Genomic DNA, 26,518 nt, shown 5'->3' on the forward strand with positions numbered 1-26,518 from the left:
ACAGTCGCTTCTGCATCCAATCTGATGCAATAGCATATGTCATGTAGCCTCTAGAAAGCTCCATTGTACACTCATGAGAAAGTGAGAGTAAATAAGTCAAATAACATCTTACTATTATGATGAAAATAGTTTTGACCTCTTGGATTCCTGAAAAGGTTCTGGGGATCCCAAAGGTCACTAGATCACAGTCTGACAACTGCTAATGTACTGCATACATTGTCCATAGTTCATACAGATCATATTAATTAAGAAGCACAGGAGGTTAAGAGTGTGGTGTCTGGAGCTGTACTCCCTGGGTCTGAATCCAGCTCTTGCAATATTAATGGTATGACCTTGAACAAGTTACAGTTTCCTTGTCTGTTATTTTAGGTGCATTTTAGCTACATATAGGTATAATTGCCGTCCATCTCATAGGGTTGTTGTGAAGATTAGTAGAATTGTGTAGAGGTTTAGAATAGTGCCCAGGGAAAGTAACAGTTTGATTAAATATTAGCTGCTCTTGTTTTTATGATTATATTTCTAAGAACTTCTTGTACATATTTAAGACAATCTACATATACAGGCTTGAATGATGCATTTTTTTGCCAAGACTTTTGGCTCTACCCCTTCTCCAGTATGTCACCATCAATCACCAAGAGTCCTCAAGATTGAATTTCCAAAAATACTAATACCAGACTCTTCCCCAGATTGGCCACCTCCACCCTGGGTGTGCCAAGGATGTAGTGGTGACCATGAAGTCAGACACTCCCATCTGCCTGAAGAAGATGGGGATCAAGGGCAAGGTCTCCAAGATCATGTTTCAGCTGCCTGCAGACCAAGTCCCTGACTGGGATGACCGCATGCGCACCGTCAAGTGGGTAGACGTGCCCAGAAACATGCCTGGGACCTTCACTACAAAACGAAAAGTGAGTAGGGACATCAAGCACAAATCTGACCAGGGCTGCCGTCTTGTATGCCCACTGTTCTCAAGTTCAATGTCTCATCATTACCTTCTTTCATGGAAAAGGGAAAGGTTCACCTTCTTCTTGACCTTGATTTCAAAAATGATAAACTGAACTTCCAACCATGCCGCCTGCCATCCGTACTACACATACCACAGGAACCACACATCTTAATTGATAGAGCTTTGGTTTAAGTCTTGATATCCAGTTGAGCAAATCCTTCCACCTTTTTCCTCTTCAAAAATGTCATGGCTAGTCTTTTAGTTGTTTTCTTTTTCCCCCAGGTGTCCAGAATTAGACTAGTTATAATCTTTGGTGCATGCGTGCCCCTCTTTTAATTATTCCTTGGTTGGTTTCTTTTTAATAATATATAAGCAGAAATGAATCCACACCAACACAGGAATTACCTGACAGAAGGATTACCTGTATGTTTCTCAGCCATTCCATCTCCTGCCTCCCTCCTAGAGGTAATCACCAGCCTGAATCTTGTGTGCTCATTCCCTGATTTTTGTTTTTTATTTCTTCTTTAATTTATGCATTCTAAGAGCATGCTGTTTAGTTGTAGTTTTCAACTTTATTTTTTCTAAAAAAAGTTATTGCATGTGATCATCCATCTTGTTGCATGTGGCTATAGTACACCCATTTCACTGCTAGAAAATTCCATTATTATTTATCCACTCTTCTTTTGGAAATTACTTGGGATTTTGCTATTATGGACAGTATTTCTGTGAGCTTTATTGTTCATGTCGCATTGTGTTCATTTGCAAGAGTTTATCTTCCTAAACCAAGGTATAGGAGGTGGACTTGCTGAGTCATAAGATATGTGAATGTTCAGCTTTCCGAGATAAGCCCCAAGTGTTTTCCAAAGTGGCTCTTTGCTCCTAGGAGTATAAATTGGTACAGCCACTCTGGAAAACACTTGGGCATTATCTTGGAAAGATATGAGTATGAGTTATTTTTTATGAACTCTTAGCATTTGTCTGCAAATGTTCTCACCAAATTTACAGCCTGTCTTTTCATTTTCGCTAAAATATCTTTTCATGATATCTGGAAGTCCCTCCGCCATGCTGTTTTGTTCTGAAGTGTTCTGGATATTCTTGGCCTTTTATTTTTCTACATAATTTTGGAATCCATTTACCAAGTTCTATGAAAACCTGATGAAACTTGATTGGAATTGGATTGCCTCTATAAATCAGTTTAGGAGGAACTGACAATTTTATAATATTAATTCATCTTTTCCATTAATAAGGTATATATCTCTATTTATTTAGGTCTTTAAGGTTTAGGTTTGTTTCGCTACCATTCAGTTTCTTTAATAGGAACAGGACTCTTCAGGTTTTTTTATGTGTTCTTGAATGGATTTTATTAAATTATTTTTCTAGGACTTTTCCCTTCAACTAAGTTTTCAGAAGTATTTTCTTTTCTTTTTTTTTAAGATTTTTAAATTTTTCCTTTTTCTCCCCAAAGCCCCCTGGTACATAGCTGTGTATTTTTAGTTGTGGGTCCTTCTAGTTATGGCATGTGGGATACCGCCTCAGCATGGCTTGATGAGTGGTGCCATGTCCCTGCCCAGGATCTGAACCAGCGAAACCCTGGGCCGCCGATGCAGAACGTGCAAACTTAACCACTCGGCCACGGGGCCGGCTCCTCATAAGTATTCTCATAAATTTGTTCATACTATTTTCTTATCATCTGTTTAAATTTGCAGGATAGATGGTATTATCTCCTTTTTCATTTATGATATTTGTTATTTGTATTTTCTCTTTTTTTTCTCGATTAGTCTCACCACAGGTTTTTAAAAATCTTTTCAAATAAACAGCGTTTGGCTTTATTGGTCCTCTCTGTTTTAGGTTTGTTTTCTATTTCATGAATATCTGTTCCTGTCTTTATAATTTCCTTTATTCTGCATTCTTTGGAGTCTCTCTGACCCCGGAACTCGTGCCTGTGCAGTCCTAAAGCTCTCAGTCATCTCTTGTTGTCCGATTTCTTCCTTTCCTATTTATGAGTCATTTGGGGTTCGCCTTAATCATTTGTTCTGCAGCTTGAGCTTGTGAGTCGGTGTTCATTTGAATGGGTAGAATAAAGTACTGTCTTATCCCCCATTGTCCCCCTGAGGCAGCTGGCTCTGCATCACTGAGGACACTGCTGCCTTTGTTACAGGTGATAGAGACGGATCCTGAGCCTGCTCACACGGTGCTGGAGGAAAACTACCGAGAACTGCAGCTTCGGATCAGTGCCAATGTGAATTTTGCTTCATACCAGTGCCAAACAAGCGATGTGTGCTTTAAGGAAACCCTGATCTACCAGACCCGAGTGTTTGAGTGAGTCATCAAAAGCCTCCTGACGCTCTCAGAGAAGCTCTTCCATTTCATCACCCACTCACTCATCCATCAGACATTTATTGTGTCTAGGGCAGCTGTACGAGGCATCACATCTGTGTAACATGCACCAGAATGTCTTCGTAGGTCTAGTGAAACGTTCAGACCCACAAAACAGTTGCAGTTCACACTTGCAATCAGGATATAGACCAAGAAACGCAGTCTACCAGGAGGGTGGCGTGGAGCACACTGCAGCGGGAACAGTCCTTGCAGCGGTCCACACTGCCACCCAGGAACCAGTCTTCTTGGCCTCCCAGGTGATAGCTCAGACGATATCCATCCTAGTGGGGATGGGTCCATCTTAGCTTAGAAGCCCCATGCCCGACAGAAGCCAACATTTCTCATAACCACTCCATAGCCATAGCTATACCTTCCCATAGGGTCCTGCGGGGAGTATTCCCAGTTATAAGAGTCACTACACTCAGAGAACCCCAAAGCTATAGCTCCCCTCCAGGTAATCATAACTCCTCCCAGACCATTTACCAATCAGGGGTCAATTTTACCATACACAAGTTTGCCTGATAATACAGCTGACATTTCTCCCTTATCAGGTTCCCAGGAAAACAGAGCTAGAAAGTTAATTCAAAGTCAAAATTGTCTTTTGAAGGAGAAAAGGTTATGTTAACCCTTTCTCCACACTCAGACGCAGGTATACAAGGACGCCATGGGTCCTGCTCTCAAAGAGCTCATAATCCGGAGGTGGGGCATGGGTAGGAATAGGTGAATTGATGGTTGTAGTATGGTGTCCTGTGTATATAGTAAGAGATCTACCTAAAGCAGACCAAGATATGGGGAGCGACAGAGTGTCAGGGAAGAGTTCCCAGACTAAGTGGTGCCCCAGCTTAATTCTGGAGGTGAAATAGGAGGTAGCCAAGTGAAGAAGAGAGGAAAAAAAGGGCCTTCTAGGAAGACAGAGCCACATATACAGAGACAGGTGAAGAGAGAAGGCGTGTGACTGTTCTTTGAGAATTACAAACACAAAAATGTAAACCACTGACATTTCTACTTTGTAAAAATTAGTGATTAACTTGTTTGACTTATTTTGTATTTGTTGCACTTGAAATGTCCTCTCAAATTATTGTAAAACCAAAAGATATAAGGCAGGAAATGGGATCTTCTGCTGATGACCATTTCACCTAAAGCAGAGGTCAGCAAACTATGGCCCGTGGGCCCAATCCAGCCAGCCACCTATTTTAGTAAATAACGTTTTGTTAGAACACAGCCATGCCTTTCGTCGATGAAGTGTCTACGGCTGCTTTCGCACCACAACAATGGAGTGAGCAGTTGCTGCAGAGATGAATGGCGCGCAAAGCCGAAAACACTTACTTCTGACCCTTTACAAAAAAGTTTGCTGACCCTCGACTGAAACCAAGAATTCTTTCTATGAAAAATATTCTGTGCCACTGGGATTTCTCTACTTTATAAACATTTTCTTTAAGATAAAGACCAGTGCTCATAAATTCACACAATCAGCACAAGCCCTGGAGGGTCAAGCCCTTGATTTCAGGCGTAACTGCCTGGTCCACCTGGACTAGATAATGGAGATCTAATCCCTACGCTCCACCCAGGACTAGACCCCACCCCCAGCTCTGAACTCCTGCTGCTTCCCTAAAACCAGGAGGAGCAGGAGTGTTTCTTCCTCTTACGCAATCATTTTCTTGTATCAAGGACTCATCCTCCTGCTGTGATCAAGTTCAATAGTGATTCCAGGAAAAGCTTTCATCTCCCAGTTCTTGTCTTAGAGCAGGGAAACCTGATGCAGGAAAAGCCTCTAGAGATTCAGAATCTGAGACAAGTCGATATTCCAGCAGTGAAGGCATTTCAGGCAGAGGTCAAATGGTTTCTGACCACAGGGACGTTGTTTCTGGTGGAAAGTGACTCAGGAAGGGAGAGTCTCTGAGGTTGGCACCTGAGGCAGCCACTGTCATGTGAAATAGATTTTGTCTCCTCTCTCATGGGAACTTTTCAGGATTACCATGATGCAAGCTGAGAGCTCATCGCATAGGGTGCTAGTGGTATGCAAGATGACTTTAAGTGCTAAACATCTAAATATTTTTACTTTTAATAGCTATGTATATATTTTATATATTTTAGAAGGAAATATAACTAGTATAGCAAATGCATAATTTTAGATAAAGTTGCTAAAAACTTGCCTTTTGAAGAAACAGTTAAGAAACCAAATGACTTGACTTAAAGAAAAACGTTAAGTAATAGTATAGATGATGTACAGACATGACAAAAATCATTGGCTGCACATTTCTCAAATCCATTCCCTGATCCACTTGCAGGCTTGTACTGATTAATTCAGGAAATGTGCAGCTGGAATTCAGCTGGGTCTCAGAAGAGACGACAAAGTCTGTCAGCTTTGTAATGCCAGATAAATGCGATGTAAATGCGATGACAGGTAAATGATGCCATGCGATGCGATGACAAGGTAAATGCGATGACAGGCAAAACCCAGGGTTCGAACTGAGTCCTTAGTTAGTAAAAGAGCCTCATTCATGCAGAAACGAGCACTGCTCCAGTGGCCCCCTAAGTAGCTAAGGAGAAGCAGAGCAGAGGCCTGCTGGGCTCTGCAGAGCCACATGGGCCCGAGACACTCAAGGACTGACCTCTGCCCTCCTGGAGCCCAGACCCTGGACCCCCACTAGGTCAGCACCCCTCTCGCAGATCCATAGGAATCTTTTCTTTTAGATATTAACCTTCTGGGAGATTACAGACCCTTGGAGAAACTGAGGAAACTATGGACCATCTCCCCAGGAAATACACACCTTGCCCAATTTGCAGTTGATACATGCGAAGCACTTATAAAAGGCCCCAGCACCTGGTAGGCAAATAGCCACTACTACTGTTCCAATTTTAGATATTCCCAGACATTTCAAATGGGCCCTTATCCATGGGTCCCCAGATTGTGAACCCCTACTTTGAAACAATTATTTTCCAAAAATTTTGTTCACAGCCCATTATTCTTGAGGCAAAAGACCCACAGACATCTACTTGACGTACTCCCTTGAGCCAAAAGGAAACAAATTTGAAAACTTGATGGAATTAATAGAAGTATTTTTCACCAGTCCCCTGTGAGAGACATGAACAAATTCCTTACCCCTAGTGCCCAAAGTTAAGTGTACCTACCAGAAGAGGTGAGCTCTCAAGCCCCATAGAGGGTCCCTAAGGACCTGTGAGTGGGCTGCCTTCTCCCTGCTTTCCCACTGCAAATGCGGAATATCGTTGGTTGTCTGTCTGCCTCCAGGTTGCTCTCAGAAAGATCAGCTTAGCCAGGGCACACTGCACACAGGCAGCACTCTGGACAGCGCTGTGGACCACTGGAATGAAGCTTCCCCACCACCATTCTCTGTGGACCCTGCCTCGGGCATCGTGCCAGTGAGGAAGAGTCAGAAGCTCCAAGTGAAATTCACTCCACTGGAGATTGGAGACTTCGAAAGCAATCTTTTCTGCCAGTAAGGAGATGTGCTCCCCAGAACAAAGCTCTGCAACTCCTATCCCCTCTTCTGTCCCACTACCACCACCATTCTTTCCAACCCTAGATCCCTCCACAGCCCCAAACTGCCACATTTCCCTTTGGAAAGATTCAAAGGGGCCGGACTTTGGAGAACAAGGAGAATTTGGTCTTTTGTATTGCTCATCACCCTCTCTAGACTCTTTCTCCTGCTCACCTCCCCGGCCACATAACAGAATTCCACTGGGCAACAGAATGGTTGACAACCAGGTGGGTTCCAGTCCTGGGGCAAGCATGAACTTGAGAAAGCTTTCTTGTACCTTTTCTGAGACTTGGTTTCATTATCTGTAAAATGTAAATAGCAGTATTCACATTGTAGAGTTGTCATGAAAACCAACTGAGGTAATTCAGGTGAAGAGCTTAGAACAATGCCTGGTATAAAATAAGCACAATAAACATTAGATGGTGATGGTAGTGGTGGTGGTGGTGGTGGAGGTGGTGGCGAGGAATAGCTGGGACCCAGACCCAGTAAGAGAAAAGCCAATTCAATAACATCTGGCAATGAAATAACCCTGATATGGTACCCATTCCAAGGAAAGCTCCATGGAGGACACCCACCTTACAGAGTAATTCTATAATCCATGGCCTAGGGTGGCAGAGACCTATGTGAACCATAAGAGCCTCCTGGAAACTGTAATCGTACTGCAGGGACCCCTCCCACACCTGGGCCACCTAAGCTTGGTGATGGGCCTAGAAGTCTGCTCACATCCAGTTCACTTTCTCCAAGGAGCTCAGGATACATTTTTTAGGATTTCTGGGTCACTTTTCATATCCCACTAGATGCCTATGAGAGGACCCCGAGGGTAAGACTCTGTGCTCGTTTTACAGCAGGGAGATTTTCTCACCACTGATTGAGGAAGTAACTTGAAACCATTCTTAGGTACACAGAAGGAACCAGAATTCAGGCTTCTCATACTCAGCCCATTCATGCATTCATCCACTCAACAATTAACTAATGAACACATACTATGTATCTTGTACTATTCAAGGCACAGAAGTTATATTGTTGACCAAGACAGACCCAGCCTCTGCTCTCATGGAGCTCACATTTTGGTGTATGTAATATTCATTTCCAACCAATTAAGAAAGCAACAGTTGATTAAAAATTAAAAATAAATAAAAATAACTTTATCCTCTCAGCATTCCCAACCTGCCACCTGGAGAGCGAGGCCCAGTCCTGTTAGCAAAAGGGCGGAGCGTCTTGCCCATCTGCCATTTTGACCTGAAAAGCTCGGACTACATCAGCGGTCATCGGCGGAACCCTGATCTCCGAGGGCCTAGTGGTGGGGCTGTGGATCCAAACACCCGGGTGATTGAGTTCACCAGTGTGGGCATAGGAAGAAAGAATCTCCGGTGAGTTGCATAGGTTTGCATTGTTTGAGTTCATATCAGTTGATCCTTCTAAAGAACTCAGAGGAAGATTTCAGAGAAGCGAGCTAGACTGATTGCCAGAAGAAGGCTTGATATCCTTGGGTTTGACTTTAGAGAACTGCCACAGTAAGGAAGCTGAATTCTCTCCTCAGTTTTAACACTGGGGAAAATTTGGAAGACATAGAAATGTCTAACTACCCTAATTACCCCTAACTACCACCTTGACCACAGAGGATCACTGGGACAGAAGGGCCCTTGTTATCATTATTACGCCAGGGTCAAGAATTCTAGCCGTGCTTTGGACCCCAAAATGAGATGCAGTTTTCATTTCTACATTAATGAGGTACCCAGAACAGTTCAGAGTCCCACGTAGTGAACTGTGCTAGGGAAGGTCTTTAAAAAGTTCCTCTTAATCCTCAACCCCTTCTCTCACCCTCTGCTATCAATTCTTCCCCCTTGGCCAGGACTTTTACTATCCTGAACCCAACCAATAGCACCTACTCCTTCTGCTGGGTCTCTGAAGAAACGGAAAGTCTCCAGAACCCTCCGGCCTTCGTATGCCTTACAGAGAAGGGCTTAATCCACCCTGAAAAGAAAGCTGAGGTAGGTGTAATGAGGACTACTTGACCCAGGGCTTTCGTCATTCTAACCCTCTTGGCATGGCAAGTGTGCCATAGACCGTAGGTAGAGTTAGGGAGACTGGCCTAGGGCACGTCCATCAACAAGTATTTCTTGTGTGGCTGCCATCTATGTTAGGCAATTCTCATGAACAAGACAGACCTGAGCACTCTCGGCCATAGAGAAACAGAGAGCTCTAGTATTTGCAGTTTTAAAAAATTTTGATTGTTATAGCAGGAAAGGGGAGCTGAACACCAATTCTTGGGGACTCCAGAATTCATACAGTAATGTGAAGTAAAGAGTTATTTTTGTCCAAGGGACTGACAGCAGTGAAAGGACACAGATGTGTTTTCACTTGGTCAGGCCAAAGGGCAAAACAGAAAAGTGGAGCGCGTCCCATGGCTTAGTCCTAATGTTTGCACAGTGATTTAGGTTAGGGGTTAAGCTTAAAGAAATATGAACTTGCTGCCAAAGCATATCTACAGGCCCCAGGTCCTGTAAGTTCTGCAGAGAATCTTAGAGAAAGAAATAAATCCATGAAACAGAAATTATGAATTCAAATGCCTTTAGGAAGTTCACACAAATGAATGAAGCAGGCCAAGGGGACAATGATAGGTACTGCTGAGCCCCAGAGCTAGCTGGCCACAGTCTTCTCCGGCAGATGACCACTGTACAAATCAGTGGGCCCAGGGTTGCCGATTCTCCCGAACTTTTCCGGAAAAGCCAAAATTCAAAATTTCTTTCTGAATCTCTACATTTTTATATACCATCCAAAGATGTGATGTGAAATGTGGCAGCCCAGCGGGCAGGGGCTGTGGATGGGGTAGACCCCCTTATACAGACCTGTAAGCAGGACAAACAAACATTGATTTTGCTGGTATAGCCAAACTTACATGCTCTTATAGAGAGGGTAGAAAGAGAGTGATGACATGGTAACGTCAGCCATCATACCTCAGTGCTAACGAGCCTCTGAGAGCACATGGAGTAAGCAAACAGAGGGGCCTCTTACCACTCTGTTCCAAACTGTCTTCTTAGATCGTCTTCCAGTTCATGCCTCTCCATCTGGACGTCACAGAAGCATTCTGGACTTTCTTAATCCCCGAACACAACATCACAGTCCCTTTCCTGCTGGTAGGCAAAGCCACTGACCCTCTCATCAATCTAGACAAGTCACACATCAACTTCAGTTGTCTCCTCATTGGTAAGGCTGCCCTGTTGGTTTATGTTTAGAGTTGGCATGATCTGTGGGGCAGGGGGATGGAACCAACCCAGCATTGAGCTCCAGGAGCAGACTTGGGTGGGGAAGTTTTCCTCGTGCCTTCCAGAAGCACATGAGAGTGCCTCTATTGCTGTTCACAAATCCATGTAATCTCCATCAAGTATCTTCTAATCTCACACACCACTAACCTAAGGAAATTCAGGAGCCTTACTACAGATCCTTTTGGAAGATTCCTTTAAGGCCTGGACTGATTATGTTCATTTCCAGAGCCTCATGCCAGCCGCATCCTACTTGTGTGTGCCCCCAGATTATAGGCTGTATTTATTTGCTTCTTGATCTGTGCCACAGTGGCCAGATCTCTCTGCCATCCTTTCGTGCATTTGTTCAGTTCCACAAATATTATTGAGCTCCTTGGATGACCCAGGCATTCTTCTGTGAGCTGGGAATGCAATGGATAAAGCCAAAGTCCCCACCGTCACAATGGTTACATTCTAGTAATAGGAAGCAGACTAGCAAAAATATAAAAGCAAAATATACAGCATGTCAGATGTTGATAAGTGTTCTAGAGAAGACTAAAGCAGGGTAGGGGGAATAAGGAAGGCCAGTAGGCAGTGGGAAGGTGACATCTGAGCAGAGACCTGAAGGAAATAAGGAAGTGGCTATAAGGGCTATAAGGTCCCTTATAGCCCTGTGAGTCTATCTCATGAATGTGGGGTGTGTGTGTCTGTGTATGTGTGTGTGTGTGTGTGTATAAAACAACTAAAGCCAGAGGATTTTTTAGCAATTCATTAGATTTTTTATTTATACAAGTAGTATTTTTATAATAAGTCAATCAATGTGGTTTTGTATAAAGAAAAGTTTAACAGTCTTTCTCCACCCATACTATGTCATCCATCCCTTTCAATCAAAGGAAACCAATGCTAACAGTTCGATGTGTATTATTTCCATACATTTCTTCTACTGACACATATAAGTAGATAAGAGGAGACTATGGTGTTTAGTAAGGTTTTGAGCAGTTAAATAAGCAGTGTAACATGAGAAAAAGCAAAGATAAACAGAAAGATAAACAGAATTTAATCTATGAATGCAAGGGTGGTGCATTTCAATATAATCATTACATCAACAGATTAAAGAACAATCTTGTGATTGTTCATATTAATATATTAACATGAATATTATATTAATCATAATATATACTGAAAAGTCATTGCTAAAATTCAGCAAACATTCTCAACAAAAGCTCTAATAGTAAAATAGGAATAGAGCAAAAAACTTAAATAAACAAGATTAAGCAAAATCAAGAGGCAGATATTATCTTGTAATAAACCACTAAAAGCCTTCAATTAAACTCAGGAATTAGGCAAAGATGCTCATGATCACCCTTGTTATTGAACACTTTCTTAGTGATTTTAGCAAATACAATAAAACAAGAAAATTAAATAATTGTCATAAACTTTGGTCATAAATTTTGCTGTTGCTGATAACTTCATACATAGATAACCTCAAGAGGCTCTAGAGAAAAGCAAAACAAACTACTAGAATCCACAAGATAATTTAGTAAGTGGCTGGATGTAAGACAAGTGTGCAAAATTCAATGGTTTCTCTTTCTCTTAGCAATAAGAACCTGGAAAACAAAACAAAAAAATTCCCTTCAATATTGACAAAATCTATAATACCTAAGGATAAATGTAATGAGAAAGGCACAGGACCTATATAAAGAAAACTATAAAATCTTATTAAAATGCCCCCAAACAAAATCTGAACATTTGTCAATACTCCCAAAATTAAATGCAAATTTAATCAAGTTCCAATTAGAGTCCCAACTAGGGTTGCCAGATAAAATACAGGATGCACAGTTAAATTGGAATTTCAGACAACAATGAATAATTTTTTAGTATAAATATGTCAGTTTAAGTACGTCCCATGCAATATTTGGGACATACTTAAACTAAAAAATTATTTGTTAAATCTGACAACTTCAACCTCAAAAGGATTAAAGGAGGGGAGAATTGGAGAAAATGATTCTAAAGTTTATAAGAAAAAAATAAATGCTCTACAATAGTCAAGAAAAGTAAGAAAAAGCAAAATAGCAATGGGAGATGTATTAGTAAGCGCCATGTCAGGACAGTCACAACATCCCCGAGGTCTAATTCAAAAGAGTTCAATGGGGGGTTATTTACAGAGATATAGGCAGAGCTAAGAGGCCTACCAGGGAGAGTGAAGCCCCCATTAACGAAAGCAGGAAGGCATTGGGTTTGAAGAAACAGGGAGCAGAAACAGTCATCAGAATCCCAGGAAAGCTACGACCAAGGCAGAGAGGAGCTACCTAGCAGGAGCAGGCAATTGAGGGAGTAAAGTTCTAGAAGGAAGAAGTGCAATCTCCCCAGGGGAAGAAGGTCACTCATGGAGCAAAAGGAAGGAAGAGAGGCAGTCCAAGGCTGAGGAGCTTGGAAGAGGAGAGAAAAGAATTTGGAGAATCTCTTCTAAGAAGGCTTCCTCTTGCCTGTGGAGCAGTACCTGCTAAGATACTTCAGGAGCAGCCGTGAGGCCTCCACTGAGGGCCAATGTTTCCTCCTCAGGCAGAGAAGCCAGGGAGACCGTGCAGATCATCAATAAGGAGGAGCAGGGCTTCAATTTTGCCTTCCAGGACAACTCCCGATATGCTGAAGGTTTCAGCAGCAGCCTGGTTGTATGTCCCATGGAAGGCTGGATCCCACCACTGTCCAGGTAAAGAAAAAGGAAGGCCCCTAGGACTGCATCCTCCCAACATGGCTGTGGTCCCAGTCCTGCCACCCAGAGGAATCCGTTTCCCTCAGAGTACCCCATTTCTAAAGTCTCTTCCAACTCTGAAATTTAGATATTAACAAATGCACCTCTGACCTACCTATTCCCTGTTGTTTATTTTCCTGATGAATTGTGGAGCACTGAGAATGTTAAGCCCTTGTTCTCAATATTTTCTCTTATGTTTATATTCTTTTCCTTGCTGTCTGCTGTATTTGTGAATCTGTAAAGCAACATCTCTCCTTGCCTTGCAAATCTTCAAAATTCATCATAATTTGGAGTTATGATGCCTTTTCCTCGTATTGTGTCCACCAATCATTGGGCTCATATTCTTTAGCAGGTTTTAACAGGTTGGCCTAGTCAGCTAATCTGCTATCTTCTTCCCCAACCAGGTTCCCAATTGGTATTTTCTTCACACCAAAGCAGGAAGGAGATGTGAACTTTAATTTGATCTGCAATGTGAAAAAGAAAGCCTACCCCTTGACCTTAAATGTGAAAGCTGAGGGCTACACTATGAACGCAGAGGTCAAGTGCAAGGACAGGGCTGGCTTGGTCACTATCTTGACTCCCAACCAGATCACCCATGTCAACTTCTATGAGGTAAAGTTGTGAGAGGGCCTTGCTCTCTCTCTCGGTTTCCACACTGGCTGGGAAAGGCAGTACAAGTGAATATTAGCTGATCCTCTCTATTTCAAAGCCAGGGAGCCCAGGAGAACAGAAACATTCCAGGATCAGCTCTGTCTCCAGAATGTATATAGTTTCAATGTGAAAAGTTTTGTTTTATTTTTCAAGAGGTGGAGAGACGGTAGGGAAGGGGGAGAATGCTTATATTAAACACACAGGAAGGATGTTTGGCTACTAAGAGAGGTCTAAAAATTAAATTGCCATCTTACTCTTCACATGTGAGGGACCCCCAACACTTAGTAGCTCTTGCTGGAATATCTGACCACATTAAGCTAATGATACTCAACTCACTAACATCATCTGCCATCCCTGTTTCCCAAAGGATATTTTTCCCCCAACGTGTTACGTATCCTGACCCCAGAGAAGGGAACTGTGGTTTGCAATCACTGAACATACCAATGTTCTCTATCTCTCAGGTAGAGTTGAATGAATGTGTCCAGTGTGAATTCAATTTTATCAACACTGGGAAGTTCAACTTCAGCTTCCAGGCAGAGCTGTCCGGCCCCAAAGCCCTGCTACAGTACTTGGAATTTTCACCCACTGATGGCACTGTGGATGTGGGGCAGAGTGCACATGCCTCCTTGTCTTTCCAACCATTTAAGAAGTGTGTCTTGAAGGGCCTGGAACTCAGAATCAAGGTGAGACCATTTAACGTTGTTCGACACTAAAAGCACTCACAGCATTCTATCCTGAGACATTAATTGTCCTCTGTCTTCCTTATCTTTTGCACCCTGCCAGAAGCTCCTGGAGAGTGGTTGTGTTGGATATAGTCCCAAAATCTCTAATATAAAGGCCTCATCCATGGTTGAGGTGCCTCGTGAGTAAGTGTCAATTGAAAAGCACTTGACCACCCATGCACTGGAATACCGTGACACCATTAAAATAAATAAGGGAGATAGATGGAAAGTCGAGAGAGGGAGAGAAAGAATCTGTACAACATTTTCCAAGATAACTTATTGAATGAAAAATCAAGGAATTGCAATGTCAGCAGGAATGGCAGAGAAGGACTTCCAAAAAGCTGCTCTGCCATAGCGTTGAGAACACTGGCAAAAACTATCAAAATCAGCTTTTTCAGAACTCTCTAATCAAAGGCTTGCAACAATCCTAGAAGCATTCATGCCAGAAAAAATGGCTGAATATCTGTAAGAACAGTGAGCTTCGTGGTATTTTAACTTGCCGTGTCCCCACCCCCCTCTCCCCAGCTCTGCAGAAGCCTTGAAAACCAATAGTTCTGCAGTCAAAGTGAAAACCAGCATTACACAAATATCAGAAAAAATAGACGGTCAGACAAAAATTATTACTAGAAACAAATAAGAACATTTTGTAATGATAAAAGAGTTAATCCATCAAGGAGATGTAACAATTATAAACATATATGCACATAGCAACAGAGCCCAGAAGACTTGAAGCAAAACTGACGGAACTGAAGAGAAAAATAGACAATTCAACACTCATAGTTGGAGATTTCAGTACCCTTACAATAATGAATAGAACAAATAGAAGGTCAGCAAGGAAATAGAAGACTTCAACAACACTATAAATGAACTGTACCTAGAAGACACCTAAATACTTCAACCAACAACCACAGAATATACATTTTTCTCAAGTGCACATGGAACATTCTCCCGGATAGACCATATATTAGGCCATAAAACAAATCTTGACAAACTTAAAAAAACTGAAATGAGGGGCTGGCCCCGTGGCCGAGTGGTTAAGTTCGCACGCTCCGCTGCAGGCGGCCCAGTGTTTCGTTGGTTCGCATCCTGGGCACGGACATGGCACTGCTCATCAAACCATGTTGAGGCAGCGTCCCACATGCCACAACGAGAAGGACCCACAATGAAGAATATACAACTATGTCCCGGGGGGCTTTGGGGAGAAAAAGGAAAAAATAAAATCTTTAAAAAAAGAAATTGAAATCATACACAGTATGTTCTCCAACAACAATGGAACAAAATAGGAAATTAACAACAAAAGGAAATTTGGGATACCCAGCCTGACGCTATCTTTTTTTCTTTAAATGATGAATTTATTTAAAAGTTCACATTTATTTCTCAGAGATGATACCACATTCAACTTCTTTCAGTCTTTACCAAAATTGTTAGATATATGGTACCAATAAGAATTTGAAAAAGCTATTTACCAATAATTATGTTTTCCTTAAAGAAGATATGTTAAAGATTTTTTACAAAATAATTTTTAAGAAAATAGTTTGTTTCTGTGTTTATATAAAATTAATAAGGTTTTTGAATATTTTCTAAGACTAGTTTGGATCTGAGAGAACATATATAATAGTGACGTTTTAGTCTTGTCTTGAAATAAACAAACAAACAAAACTCAAGCCAAAAAAAATCAAAACAAAATCCCAGCTATTGAAGTTATAGTGCTTTTCATAGTGAACTGATTTTTGGTTTTATTTTCTATTCTAGGTTTTATTATTCATTTTTACATTTTTTCATTACAGTTTTTAAATGTTATTTTATTGTGGTGAAAACACTTAGCGTGAGATCTACTCTCTTAACAAATTGATAAGTGTACAATACATCATCGTTGACTATAGGTGCAATGTTGTACAGCAGCTCTCCAGAGATTATCACCTTGTTTTTCTGAAACTTTAGTTTAATAACTCCCCGCTTTGCCCTCTCCCTAGCCCCTGGAAACCATCATTCCACTCTTTGATTCTATGAATTTGACTATTTTAGATACCTCACATAAGTGGAATCATGTAGTATTAATCTTTCTGTGACTGGCTTATTTCACGCAGCATAATGTCCTCAAGGTTCATCTATGTTGTCACATATGGCAGAATTTCTTTCTTTTTTAAGGCTGAATAATATGCCATTCTATGTATATACCACATTTTCTTTATCTGTTCATCTGTTGATGAACATTTAGGTTATTTCCACATCTTGACTATTGTAAATAGTGGTACAACGATCATGGGAGTGTTGATATCTCTTCAAGATCCTGATCTCAAATCTTTTGGATACCAAAGCCAAAGACACCACAAGAAAAGGAAACTACAGGCCAATATCTCTGATGAATATAGATGGAAAAATTCTCAATAAAATACTAGCGAACCAAATCCAACAGCACGTCAAAAGGAGCATATACTGCAACCAAGTGGGATTTACCCCGAGGATGCAAGGATGGTTCAACATATGAAAATCAATTAATGTGATATACCACACAGAATAAAGGATAAAAATTACATGATCATCTCAATAGTTGCAGAAAAAGCATTTCACAAAATTCAGCACCCTTTCCTGACAAAAACTCTCAACAAACTAGGAATATAAGGAAAGTACCTCAACATAATAAAGGCCGTATATGACAAGCCACAGCTAACATCATATTCAACAGTGAAAAACTGAAAGCTTTTCCTTAAGTTCAGGAACAAGGCAAGGATGACTACTCTCATCACTTCTATTCAACATGGTACTGGAAGTCCTAGCCAGAGAAGTTAGGCAAGAAAAAGAAATAAAAGGCATCCAAATCTGAAAGGAAAAAGTAAAGTTGTCTCTCTTTGCAGACAATATGATCTTATATAAAGAAAATCCTAAAGACTCCATAAAAAACCTGTTAGAACTAATAAACTAATTCAGTAAAGTTGCAGGATACAAAACCAACGTGCAAAAATCAGTTGCTTTTCTATACACTAACAACAAATTATCTGAAAAGGAAATTAGGAAAACAATTCCATTTACGAGAGCACCAAAAAAGAATAAAATAGCAATAAACTTAACTAAGGAGGTGAAAGACTTGTATATTGAAAACTATAAAACATTGATGAAAGAAATCAAAAACACAAACAAGTGGAAAGACATCTTGTGTTTGTGGATTGGAAAACTTAGTATTGTTAAAATGTCCATACCATCCAAAGCCATCTATAGGTTCAATGCAATCCCTATCAAAATTACTATGGCATTTTTTACAGATATAGAAAAAACAATTCTACAATTCATGTGGAACCACAGAAGACCACAAATAGCTAAATAAATCCCGAGAAAGAAAAACAAGGCTAGAGGTATCACACTTCCTGATGTCAAAATATATTACCAAGCCTCAGCAATCAACATAGTCTAACACTGGCATAAAGGGCCAACTTAGAGACGAATGGAACAGAATAGAGAGCCCAGAAATAAATCCACGCGTACACAGAGAACTGATCTTTGACAAGGGTGCCGAGTACACACAATAGGGAAAGGATAGTCTCTTCAACAAACGGTGTTGGGAAAACTGGATAGTCACATGCAAAAGAATGAAATGGAACCCTTCTACACCATACACAAAAATCAGCTCAAAATGGATTAAAGACTCAAACTAAGACCTGAAACTGTAAAACTCCTAGAAAAAAACACATGGGAAAGGCTTCATGGCATTGGTCTTGGCAATGATTTCATAGATACGACACCAAAAGCACAGGCAACAAAAACAAAAATAAACAAGTGCAACTACCTCAACTAAAAGGGTTCTGTGCAGCAAGAGAAACAATCAAGAGAGTGAAAAGACATTGTCTTTATTCAGATCCCTAAGAAGAAGATTGATGAGGAAATGGGGTAAAACAATCGGAACCTAAAGTGAGTTGCTGGCCGTCTCATAATTTAGATGGAAATTAAATCATAGCACAGTCAAAAACAAAACAAAACAAAACTGTGAAACTCCTAGCCTGGAACTCAGTGGCAAAGTTACAGCCATCTTCCCTGAGAATTGCCAGGCGTGTGTCCTCAGAAGGGGCCCATCCCTTTTGAGAACTGTCTTTTTCAGAACTTTCATTTCTTACAGCAAAAAGAAACATCATATGTCATAGATCTTCCTACTCTAATTGGCAGAAAAGTTGAAGGTGATAAATTTTAATTGTTTTCAGGGAATCATTCACAAAATGTGAAGATTTTAAAAGCCTTAAATAAAATGTTTTTAAATTTATAAAATTGCTCATAAAAATTTGTACCAATGACTATGATAATGTTTATTCTAATGATGTTTAGAACGAATATTGCATATGTTGTTTAAAATCAATTGTCAGCTTATGAAATTCCATATCATAAAAAGTTTTTGAAGAGCAAATTAAGTCCATGTACCAACAGGTATGTGTATTTTCTTGTTGGGAGTCTAGGTGATAATCTATACTCTATCTTTCCACTCTTTCACCTGTGGCATGTTGACCTTTGACCTCATTCTTATCATTTCCTGGTCACAAGATGACCCTCCTACCTGCAGCCCTATGTCCCCGTTCCAGAGTGGAAATAAGGGAGAAGAGCCTGAATAAAAAAAAAAAAACTCCCAGCAAAGCTTAGCCTCTTGTTTCGAGATGGGACACCTTCTTGTCCTCTTCTGTTTACATCCTGATGACCAAAACTATGTTTAATGACCACCTTAGCTGCAAGGAAGGATGGGAAAGCTGGTATTTTCACCTAGACACATTGGTGGTTGCCAATGCACTTAGCTGAGTCCTGCAGGTAAGGAAGCCTTGGGAAGCGATGTTGGGTAGAACTAACAGTCTCTGCCACACCCCTCCACCTTCAAGCTGAATCGTTCCTGCAGAAGCAAAGCAAGAGCCAATGTGGGTCTGACAGCAGAGGATCCCACTTTGCTTTTCCTTAAATAAACAAACTTCTAACCTATGAATCAGAGTCCCTGCAGATGGAGCCCTGGGACCTGTATTTTTTTAAAACACCCAACTACTTCCCTCCTTCATCCTTTCCTCCCACTTCTCCTAATCACGCTCCACCTGCCATTCCCTCCCCACAGATCAGCCATGGTCCAACATTTACCTGCTCCATCTCAGGCTGTGCCGTGAGCCCGGCCATCCATTTCTCCTTCACCAGCTACAACTTTGGGACCTGCTTCATCTACCAAGCCGGGATGCCCCCATACAAACAAACCCTAGTCATCACCAACAAGGAGGACACGTCTATGAGGTAAGCAGTCTTCTTAGAGCTTCCATATGATTCTGAAGCTCCTTTGAGTCCTATAGCCTTCGCACAGGTGAAGTCCTGCCAAGACAGAAAAAGAAGGATTATGGGAAAGAGTCAAACACAGGTGGGCATGAATCCTGAGTCTCCCTTCCAGACCACTAATACTGATACTTGGATTACCATGAGCTACTCTGCTAAAAATCCTCCTCTTGAAGTGAGGAGGGTAATGCCAAAGGACCTGATGAGAGCTTTGAGGGCTTCCATTTATTTTCCCTGTGTAATAGATGTGGAATTTAGAATTTAGAGAATTTAGAGAAGGCAGACAAGGAGAGGTTGTAATGGAGAGGTCTAGGTGACTTCCTCCCCATGGGTGGAGTAAGGTGGACATCATCTTTGAAGATCCCTTCTGTTTGAGCAAAGAATGATAATAATAGTTGCTCACCTTTATGGAATGCTTCCTCCAGGCCCCGTTATGTGACTGATTTAGTCACTCTGTCTCATTTAATCCTCACAACAACCTTATGAGGTAGCAATCACTACCTCCATTTCACAGTTAAGGAACGAGTGATCCAAATGGGCTAAGCAGCTTTTCTGAGGTCACATGGCTAGTTAGGGGTAGAGCCTGGATCCCAACTCCTGTCTGTCCATCTCCAGAGCACGTGCTCCTCTCTGCTGTGCTTTGCCACCCAAGTGCTTTAGGAAGCACTTCCTTCTTATGAGAGGGTCCAAAACCATAAGCTGCATTATCAAATCAAGAGGGGATAAAGCGAGTGAAAAGAGCAGTGGGCAAAGGGTCATGAGAACTCGAGTTTGAGGCCTGCTTCTGCCGGGATCTCCGGGTGTGATTTGGGGTAAGTGACTTGACTGTGCTCAGGAGAATGTGGGCTGGATTGTTACTGAGGTTCCTTCTGGCCCTTAAATTCTGACTCTAAGATGGCAAAGCAAAAAAACCACTAGTGCCCAGCCCAGGGAGACAAGGGCCAGAATCAATCCCTCTAGGTCAGCCTTCTCAGAGCTCACACACTTTCCTCCTGATTTCCCTCCAGCATAGACTGTTTGTACACCAATACTCCCCACCTCGAGTTGAACTTCCGTGTTGATGTGGTAAAGCCAGGAAAGACACTGGAGATTCCAATCACCTTTTATCCTCGAGAAAGTATCAGTTATCGAGAACTCATCCCCTTTGAAATCAATGGGCTCTCACAACAAGTCGTTGAAATCAAAGGGAAAGGCACGGAAATGAAGGTAAGAGACAGCTGGGGAGATCCTCAGGCTGGCACCCGCCTTCTTGCCCTGCCCAGCCACCTTGGCCCCTCTGAGCTCACACCCTTCCTCTCCTCTCCACATCTCCTGGCCCTAAGCTGCTCTATCAGAGGTCAGCCAGTCCCACCGAGGGGTGGATTATCAAAACGGACTCAAGTGAAGCATAGATCGTCTTCAGTACCAAACTTACTGCATCAAAGGATGCGCGTAATCACAGGCACTGGAGAAACATTCTTTCTCATGAAGTTTGAGACTATTAGATGCAGCATCCCAAGCGTGTCCTTTTTCTCCCACATTAGGGCATGTTTTGTTTTCAGGTTTAATAGGCAAGATTTGTTTTAAGCAATGTACGCAGCCATATGTTTCGGTTATGGAGCATCTTTCCGTAAGACCACATTGATTACCATTCTCCAGTCAGCCACAGATCCCAGGGTTCTATTTGACTGAGGGCATTCCTTCTAACCCAATAGAAAGGGAATGGTCCAGTCATGCTGCTAACCCTTTCTTCCTGGTGTCTGGTAAACATTTAAAGTGTCTGTCTGGTCCAATGGGAAAAAGACGTGAACATAGAAGTGTGTACCTTCAGTCTTCTTTTCCTCTGTTTGTGCTCGTGGACATAGTACATTTAAGGAGTTTTTTCTAAGATCAGACTAAGACACTGTGGGGAAGTGGGGGTGGAGTTCCTTGTCCTCTAAAAAAAATTAAAATAGGGTGGTGGAAAATATAGGCTTTGGAGCCAGACAGATTTTAATTTGCATCACAAAACTAATTTTGCATAGAAAAGTGGAAGCAGTGAAATAAAAATGGCTACTAATCTTAAAAAAATAAAAAAATAAAAACAAAAACATAAAAAAAATAAAGTGTCTGTCTGGTGGGAGTATTTGCATTTACTGGAGGTTTTGGAAGACTAAAGACTTTCCAAGATTCTCAGGAATGCATGGGACATTTCAGCAACCAAGAGAAAATGGGGTAGGGGTATTCCCAGCAGCCTTCCCATCGAACCAGAGGAGTAACAGGCCCAAGCCATCTGCTGTGTCTGCACCCAATCCAGTGACAGGGTCTCTCTTGATGTCATTGGTTCACTCATTTGTTCATTCTTTCATTCATTCACTCATTCAGCACCCATTGTGTGTTAGGTACTTTGGGGAAATCCAGAGGTGACTTAAATATGTTCTCTGACCTCCAGGAGCTCACAGGCTGGCGCTAGAGACTCTCTTGCCTTTTTAGACATAATGGAAATATATGGGCTGGATATAAAGATAGTTCAGGGGAGGGGGTGCAGTTTAGTGACAGACCAAATGACAATGACCAGTAGGTGTTGCTCACTGTGCGCCAATGCCATCCTGGAGGGCAAGGCCCAGCTTGATCTGGGCCTGATCCAGGCAAACATTTTGATCAGTGCTTCAGATGAGGACTTCGAAAGGTATCTTCTTTTGCCACCTCTACTACCACCATTCTAGTTCAAATCACAATCATCTCTCAGTCCTCAAGGCTTTCTTTCTTGCCCTCTCTGAGTCCATCTCCACAGAGGAGCGAGACAGAGCACTCTCACGAAACACAGGTTTGATTGGGTAGCTCTGTGCTTCGCTGGCTTCCCACTTCTCCCAGAACAAAACCTCACATCCCTCCAAACTTATCTTCTCAAGGCTCCCCATGGCTCCCAGCCACAGGCCTTGATTGGGCCACTCCCTCCAGCCCAAGGCCTTGCCACAGGCTATCTCCTCCTCTGGGGCACTCTCCAGCCCCATGCCCACCTAACTCAAACCAGCTAGCTCCTAGCCTTCCTTTAGCTCTCAGTGTAAACATGTGTTCCTCAGGGAGGCCTCCCCAAATCCCCAGTCTGCCTCAGCCCCTTGTAATATGCTCCCAAGGTACCCTGAGTTTTCCTTCACATCTCTTAACCCAGTTGTAATTATGTAATTGTGCAATGAATTGTTTAGTGGGCATTTCATGCACATAAATTTTTATTGGGTGAGTGAATGCCAATCCACTATGAAGAATGCGGGACACCAGAAGAGAAGGAACAACCCTTGCCACCCCAGGGGAGACATACCATAGTTACTTTTCTCATTGACTAATGAACTCTCCCTCCTGCTCTCTTTTTTCTCCCACAGATTTTAGTCCTCGATCCAGCCAATAAGATTGTGAAGTTAGGAGCTGTTTTGCCAGGACAGGTTGTGAAAAAAACAGTTTCCATCATGAACAACAGCCAAGCCCAGCTCACATTTAGCCAGTCAGTCCTGTTCTCAACTCCAGAACTCCAGGAACCCAAGGTTGGTGCTCGGGGCTCCCAGTGGCCTCTTCCTGCTTCCCAGTGATACGGATGACCATGCTAGCAACACCACCAGCTCACAATTCTCATGCACCTTCAACGTGCCAGACCGTTCGAAGAACTTTCCATGTGCTTCCTCTGACCATCTTCACAAAAGCAGCATAGGGTTAGAGGTTTTCTTATTCTCATTTTACATATAAGGAAACCCTGGCTTAGAGAGGCTACATACCTCTAAAGGGCAACAGAGTGAAGTGGAGAGAGAGCTGTGCTTAATGGCATTCAGTAATCTGGATTCTAATGAAGATACATATAGCTTCATTGCAGAAAATTTGAAAAATATGGAAAATCATAAAGAAAAACATTTTACCCGTAATCTCATATCCAGAAATAATCACTCAACATTTTGGTACCTATCTTTCCAGTGTTTTTCCTACACAATTTTTTTATAAAAATAAAATTATAATGTTCATATTGTTTTGAAACCTGCTTTTATTATCTAGTAATACATTATAAATATGTCATTCAATATCATTTGTTCATTTATACCTCCATTATGTAGACAGACCAATCCTCTATTTTTGCTCATTTCAGGTGTTTCCAATTTTTTATGTTATAAACAACATTGTAATATCCGTGTAAACAAAACTTTGTGCTCATCTATGACTCTCTACCTAAGACAAATTCCTAGAAGCGGGCTTGTTGGACCAAAAGGAAGAGTGTGTTTCAATACACGTCACCAATCTGCCCCCTGAAAGGTCATCCCCTTTTACACTCCTATCAGCTGTGTGAAAGAAGCATGCTCTTGCCAAATCCACGTCCTCGAGTTCCCTGGATAGAGAAGCTACCAGTCCTGGCTGCCTGCTACGCATCTTACAATCTATCAGCTTGGGCGGCCCTTTGAAAATGGACCAAATGTGTTTCATCCCAAGGATGAACCGTATCCATTCCTTCATTTGATTTATTCTTATGTTTACTCAGTAAATATGTGCAAGGTGCTGGATATATAAAGGTGTGTCCTAGTCAGATTGGGCTGCCATAACAACATACTGTAGACTAGGTGGCTTAAACAATAGACATTTATTTTCTTGCAGTTCTGGAAGCTAGAAGGCTGAGATCAGGGTGCCAGCATGGTCAGTTTCTGGTGAGGACTCTTCTCCTGGCTTGCAGACGACCACCTTCTCGCTGCATCCCCACGTGGCAAAGAGCGAGATGGAGCTCTCTGGTGTCTCTTCCTCTTATTATAAGGGCACTAATGCCATCATGAGGGTCCCACTCTCACGATATCTTCTAAATCTAATTACCTCTCAAGGCCTCATCTCCAAATACCACTCACATATGAATTTGGGGGACACAATTCAGTCCATAGCAAGGATATAACTTAGACTTTGGTCTGGTGAAGTTCACAATCTTTTGGGGTCACAGACACATAAACAACCCCAGGACAGCCTAGAAAGTGCAGAGGCAGGGTATAAATCTGGAGGCGGCTGCTCAGAGGGGTGGGGACCCCAGAAGGCCTCACAGTGGAGAGAGGTCTGTACTGAGTTTTCCAGGATGAAGAGGTTGCTCTCAGGCAGACAGATTGGGGAGGGGTGTTTCTGGCAGGCAAAGGTATATAAGCCGGAAAGTGTCAGTTCTTTTGAAAACCTAGATGTGAGTCAGTGTGGTGGGAGCGCTGTGGACCACATGGGGATTGCAGGAGACAGAAAAATTGGCTGTGAGAGGCTGGCCAAAGCAGAGACCCAGTGGGCATCTCATCCCAGGACCCCACTGTGCCCACTTTGCATCCCAGAGAAAGAAGGCAAGCTTATTGCTTTCCTTTCCTCATTAATCCAAACTAAAGTCCTTAGTTCCAGTGGGCTGGGGCCCCTAACAGTTTGGCTGTACCAATTCTACCTCTTTGGGTAACCAGAGCAAAGCTGTCAGAGTGACCTGTGCCAACACCATCACCCTGGGCTTCACTTCCAACATCATTGTGTTTTGAGAAGTCTCTAAAATCACTTTCCTACGGCAGCTTCTCAGCCTGTTAGCTCACTCCCTGCTGCCACAGTCTACTTGGTGGTGACTGCTTTGCACTCTGCACCAAAGGGAGCTCATGGATGAAACAGGGCTTGGTTTCCTTAAAGTTGATTTTGATTTGATTTTTACCAGGACAAAGGGGAAAGAGAATACCATACAAATTCAAACAGTGGTTCTCAAACTTTAAAATACATGAGTCACCCAGGGCACTTTTGAAAATGCAAGGTCCAAGCTCTCCCAAGGAGGCTGAGTCAGTGGGCCTGGGGCAGGACCCGGGAATCTGCATTTCAACCAGGGAAAGTGTGATGCGGGTGCCCAGGGAGCGCTCCTTGAGAAAACACCAGAGCGCTGAGTGTGTTCTATTTCCTCTAACTATTTCCTCCACCAGAGAGTAGGGGATATTTACAAGGGATTGGAAAGAGAATTAACATTTATTAAATGCCTATTATGTGCCACACATTTGATACAGATGCTCCGAATCTCCACCATAGAGTAAGTCATGGGAAGTTCAAATAACTTACAAAAGATGACACAGTTGGTAATAGAGGGCAGAAGTCAGATTTGACCCCTGGGCTGTTACAGCCCCAGCAGCAAGACCTCCAGCAATGGAGGCCTCTCTCAGAAGCCCCTTTGCCCTCAGCTGCTGAGTCTCATTGTCATTTTGTCCAGGTCGTCACCTTGATACCATTCCACAACATCACTCTGAAGCCCAAAGAAGTCCGGAAGTTGGAAGTCATCTTTGCCCCGAAGAAGCGTATCCCTCCCTTCTCCGAGGAGGTGTTCATGGAATGCATGGGGCTCCTGCGCCCCCTCTTCCTTCTCAGCGGCTGCTGCCAGGCCCTGGAGATCTCCCTGGACCAAGACCATCTTCCGTTTGGACCAGTGGTGTATCAGACACGAGCTACACGTCGCGTCCTCATGTTGAACACGGGCGATGTGGGTGCAAGGTAAGAGAGTGGCACCCCCACTCTGAGGCTGGAGCACAGCTCTCTGACCCTGGATTTGCCCTGGATTTGGAATAGACCTTGTTTTACAAGACTTTTTATTTGTTTCCCCTCCCTTCCCTTAAGATGTGACAGCAGTGACCTCGCCAGGGTGATCGCAACTGCCATGTGATCTAAATTAATATGGTAGAGACCATTTGCTCCGTGCCTGCTATATGCCCTTTACATGGCTCATCTCATTTAATCCAAACAACAGTTCTAGGAGACCGATACTATGACTGATCCATTTTACAGATGAGAAAGTTGAGGTGCAAAGAAATGAAGTAACTTTTCCAAAATAATGCATTTAGCAAGAACTTACAGTGTGTAGGTGCAATGCTGAGCATTCTTACATAGAATATCCCATTTCATTATCCCAGGACCTTCTAAGGCAGGTACTATATTGTCCCTATTTCACAGATGAAGTTGAGGCCCAAAGAGATTAAGTGACTTGCCTGTGGTCAGCCAGGAAGTGAGAAAGATGGGATTAGAAGCCAGGTATATCTACAGCAGCTCTCCATCCAAGGCTCTTCCCTCTTGCTGGCAGGTGCCCACCC

At 42.4% G+C, this 26,518-nt stretch overlaps 1 protein-coding gene across 5 annotated transcripts in view; it reads left to right on the top strand.

Annotated features, from left to right (window-relative positions):
* Positions 1 to 26,518, top strand: part of HYDIN (HYDIN axonemal central pair apparatus protein) — a 335,558-nt gene that overhangs the window by 288,744 nt on the left and 20,296 nt on the right. For 3 of the 5 annotated variants that reach the window (XM_070612302.1, XM_070612303.1, XM_070612304.1), the window contains 14 exons: positions 687 to 905; positions 3,102 to 3,262; positions 5,608 to 5,723; positions 6,570 to 6,777; positions 7,977 to 8,189; positions 8,672 to 8,810; positions 9,861 to 10,026; positions 12,624 to 12,771; positions 13,218 to 13,425; positions 13,926 to 14,147; positions 19,261 to 19,430; positions 20,474 to 20,672; positions 22,805 to 22,963; positions 25,648 to 25,925. In XM_070612302.1, the coding sequence (XP_070468403.1) occupies positions 687 to 905; positions 3,102 to 3,262; positions 5,608 to 5,723; positions 6,570 to 6,777; positions 7,977 to 8,189; positions 8,672 to 8,810; positions 9,861 to 10,026; positions 12,624 to 12,771; positions 13,218 to 13,425; positions 13,926 to 14,147; positions 19,261 to 19,430; positions 20,474 to 20,672; positions 22,805 to 22,963; positions 25,648 to 25,925 (2,606 nt within the window). Of the gene's footprint in view, positions 1 to 686; positions 906 to 3,101; positions 3,263 to 5,607; positions 5,724 to 6,569; positions 6,778 to 7,976; positions 8,190 to 8,671; positions 8,811 to 9,860; positions 10,027 to 12,623; positions 12,772 to 13,217; positions 13,426 to 13,925; positions 14,148 to 19,260; positions 19,431 to 20,473; positions 20,673 to 22,804; positions 22,964 to 25,647; positions 25,926 to 26,518 lie in introns of those variants that run through there. The other 2 variants (XM_070612305.1, XR_011537986.1) reach the window with 2 other exon arrangements.

Source organism: Equus przewalskii, chromosome 3, assembly GCF_037783145.1.
Source record: "Equus przewalskii isolate Varuska chromosome 3, EquPr2, whole genome shotgun sequence".
Lineage (NCBI taxonomy): Eukaryota > Metazoa > Chordata > Mammalia > Perissodactyla > Equidae > Equus > Equus przewalskii.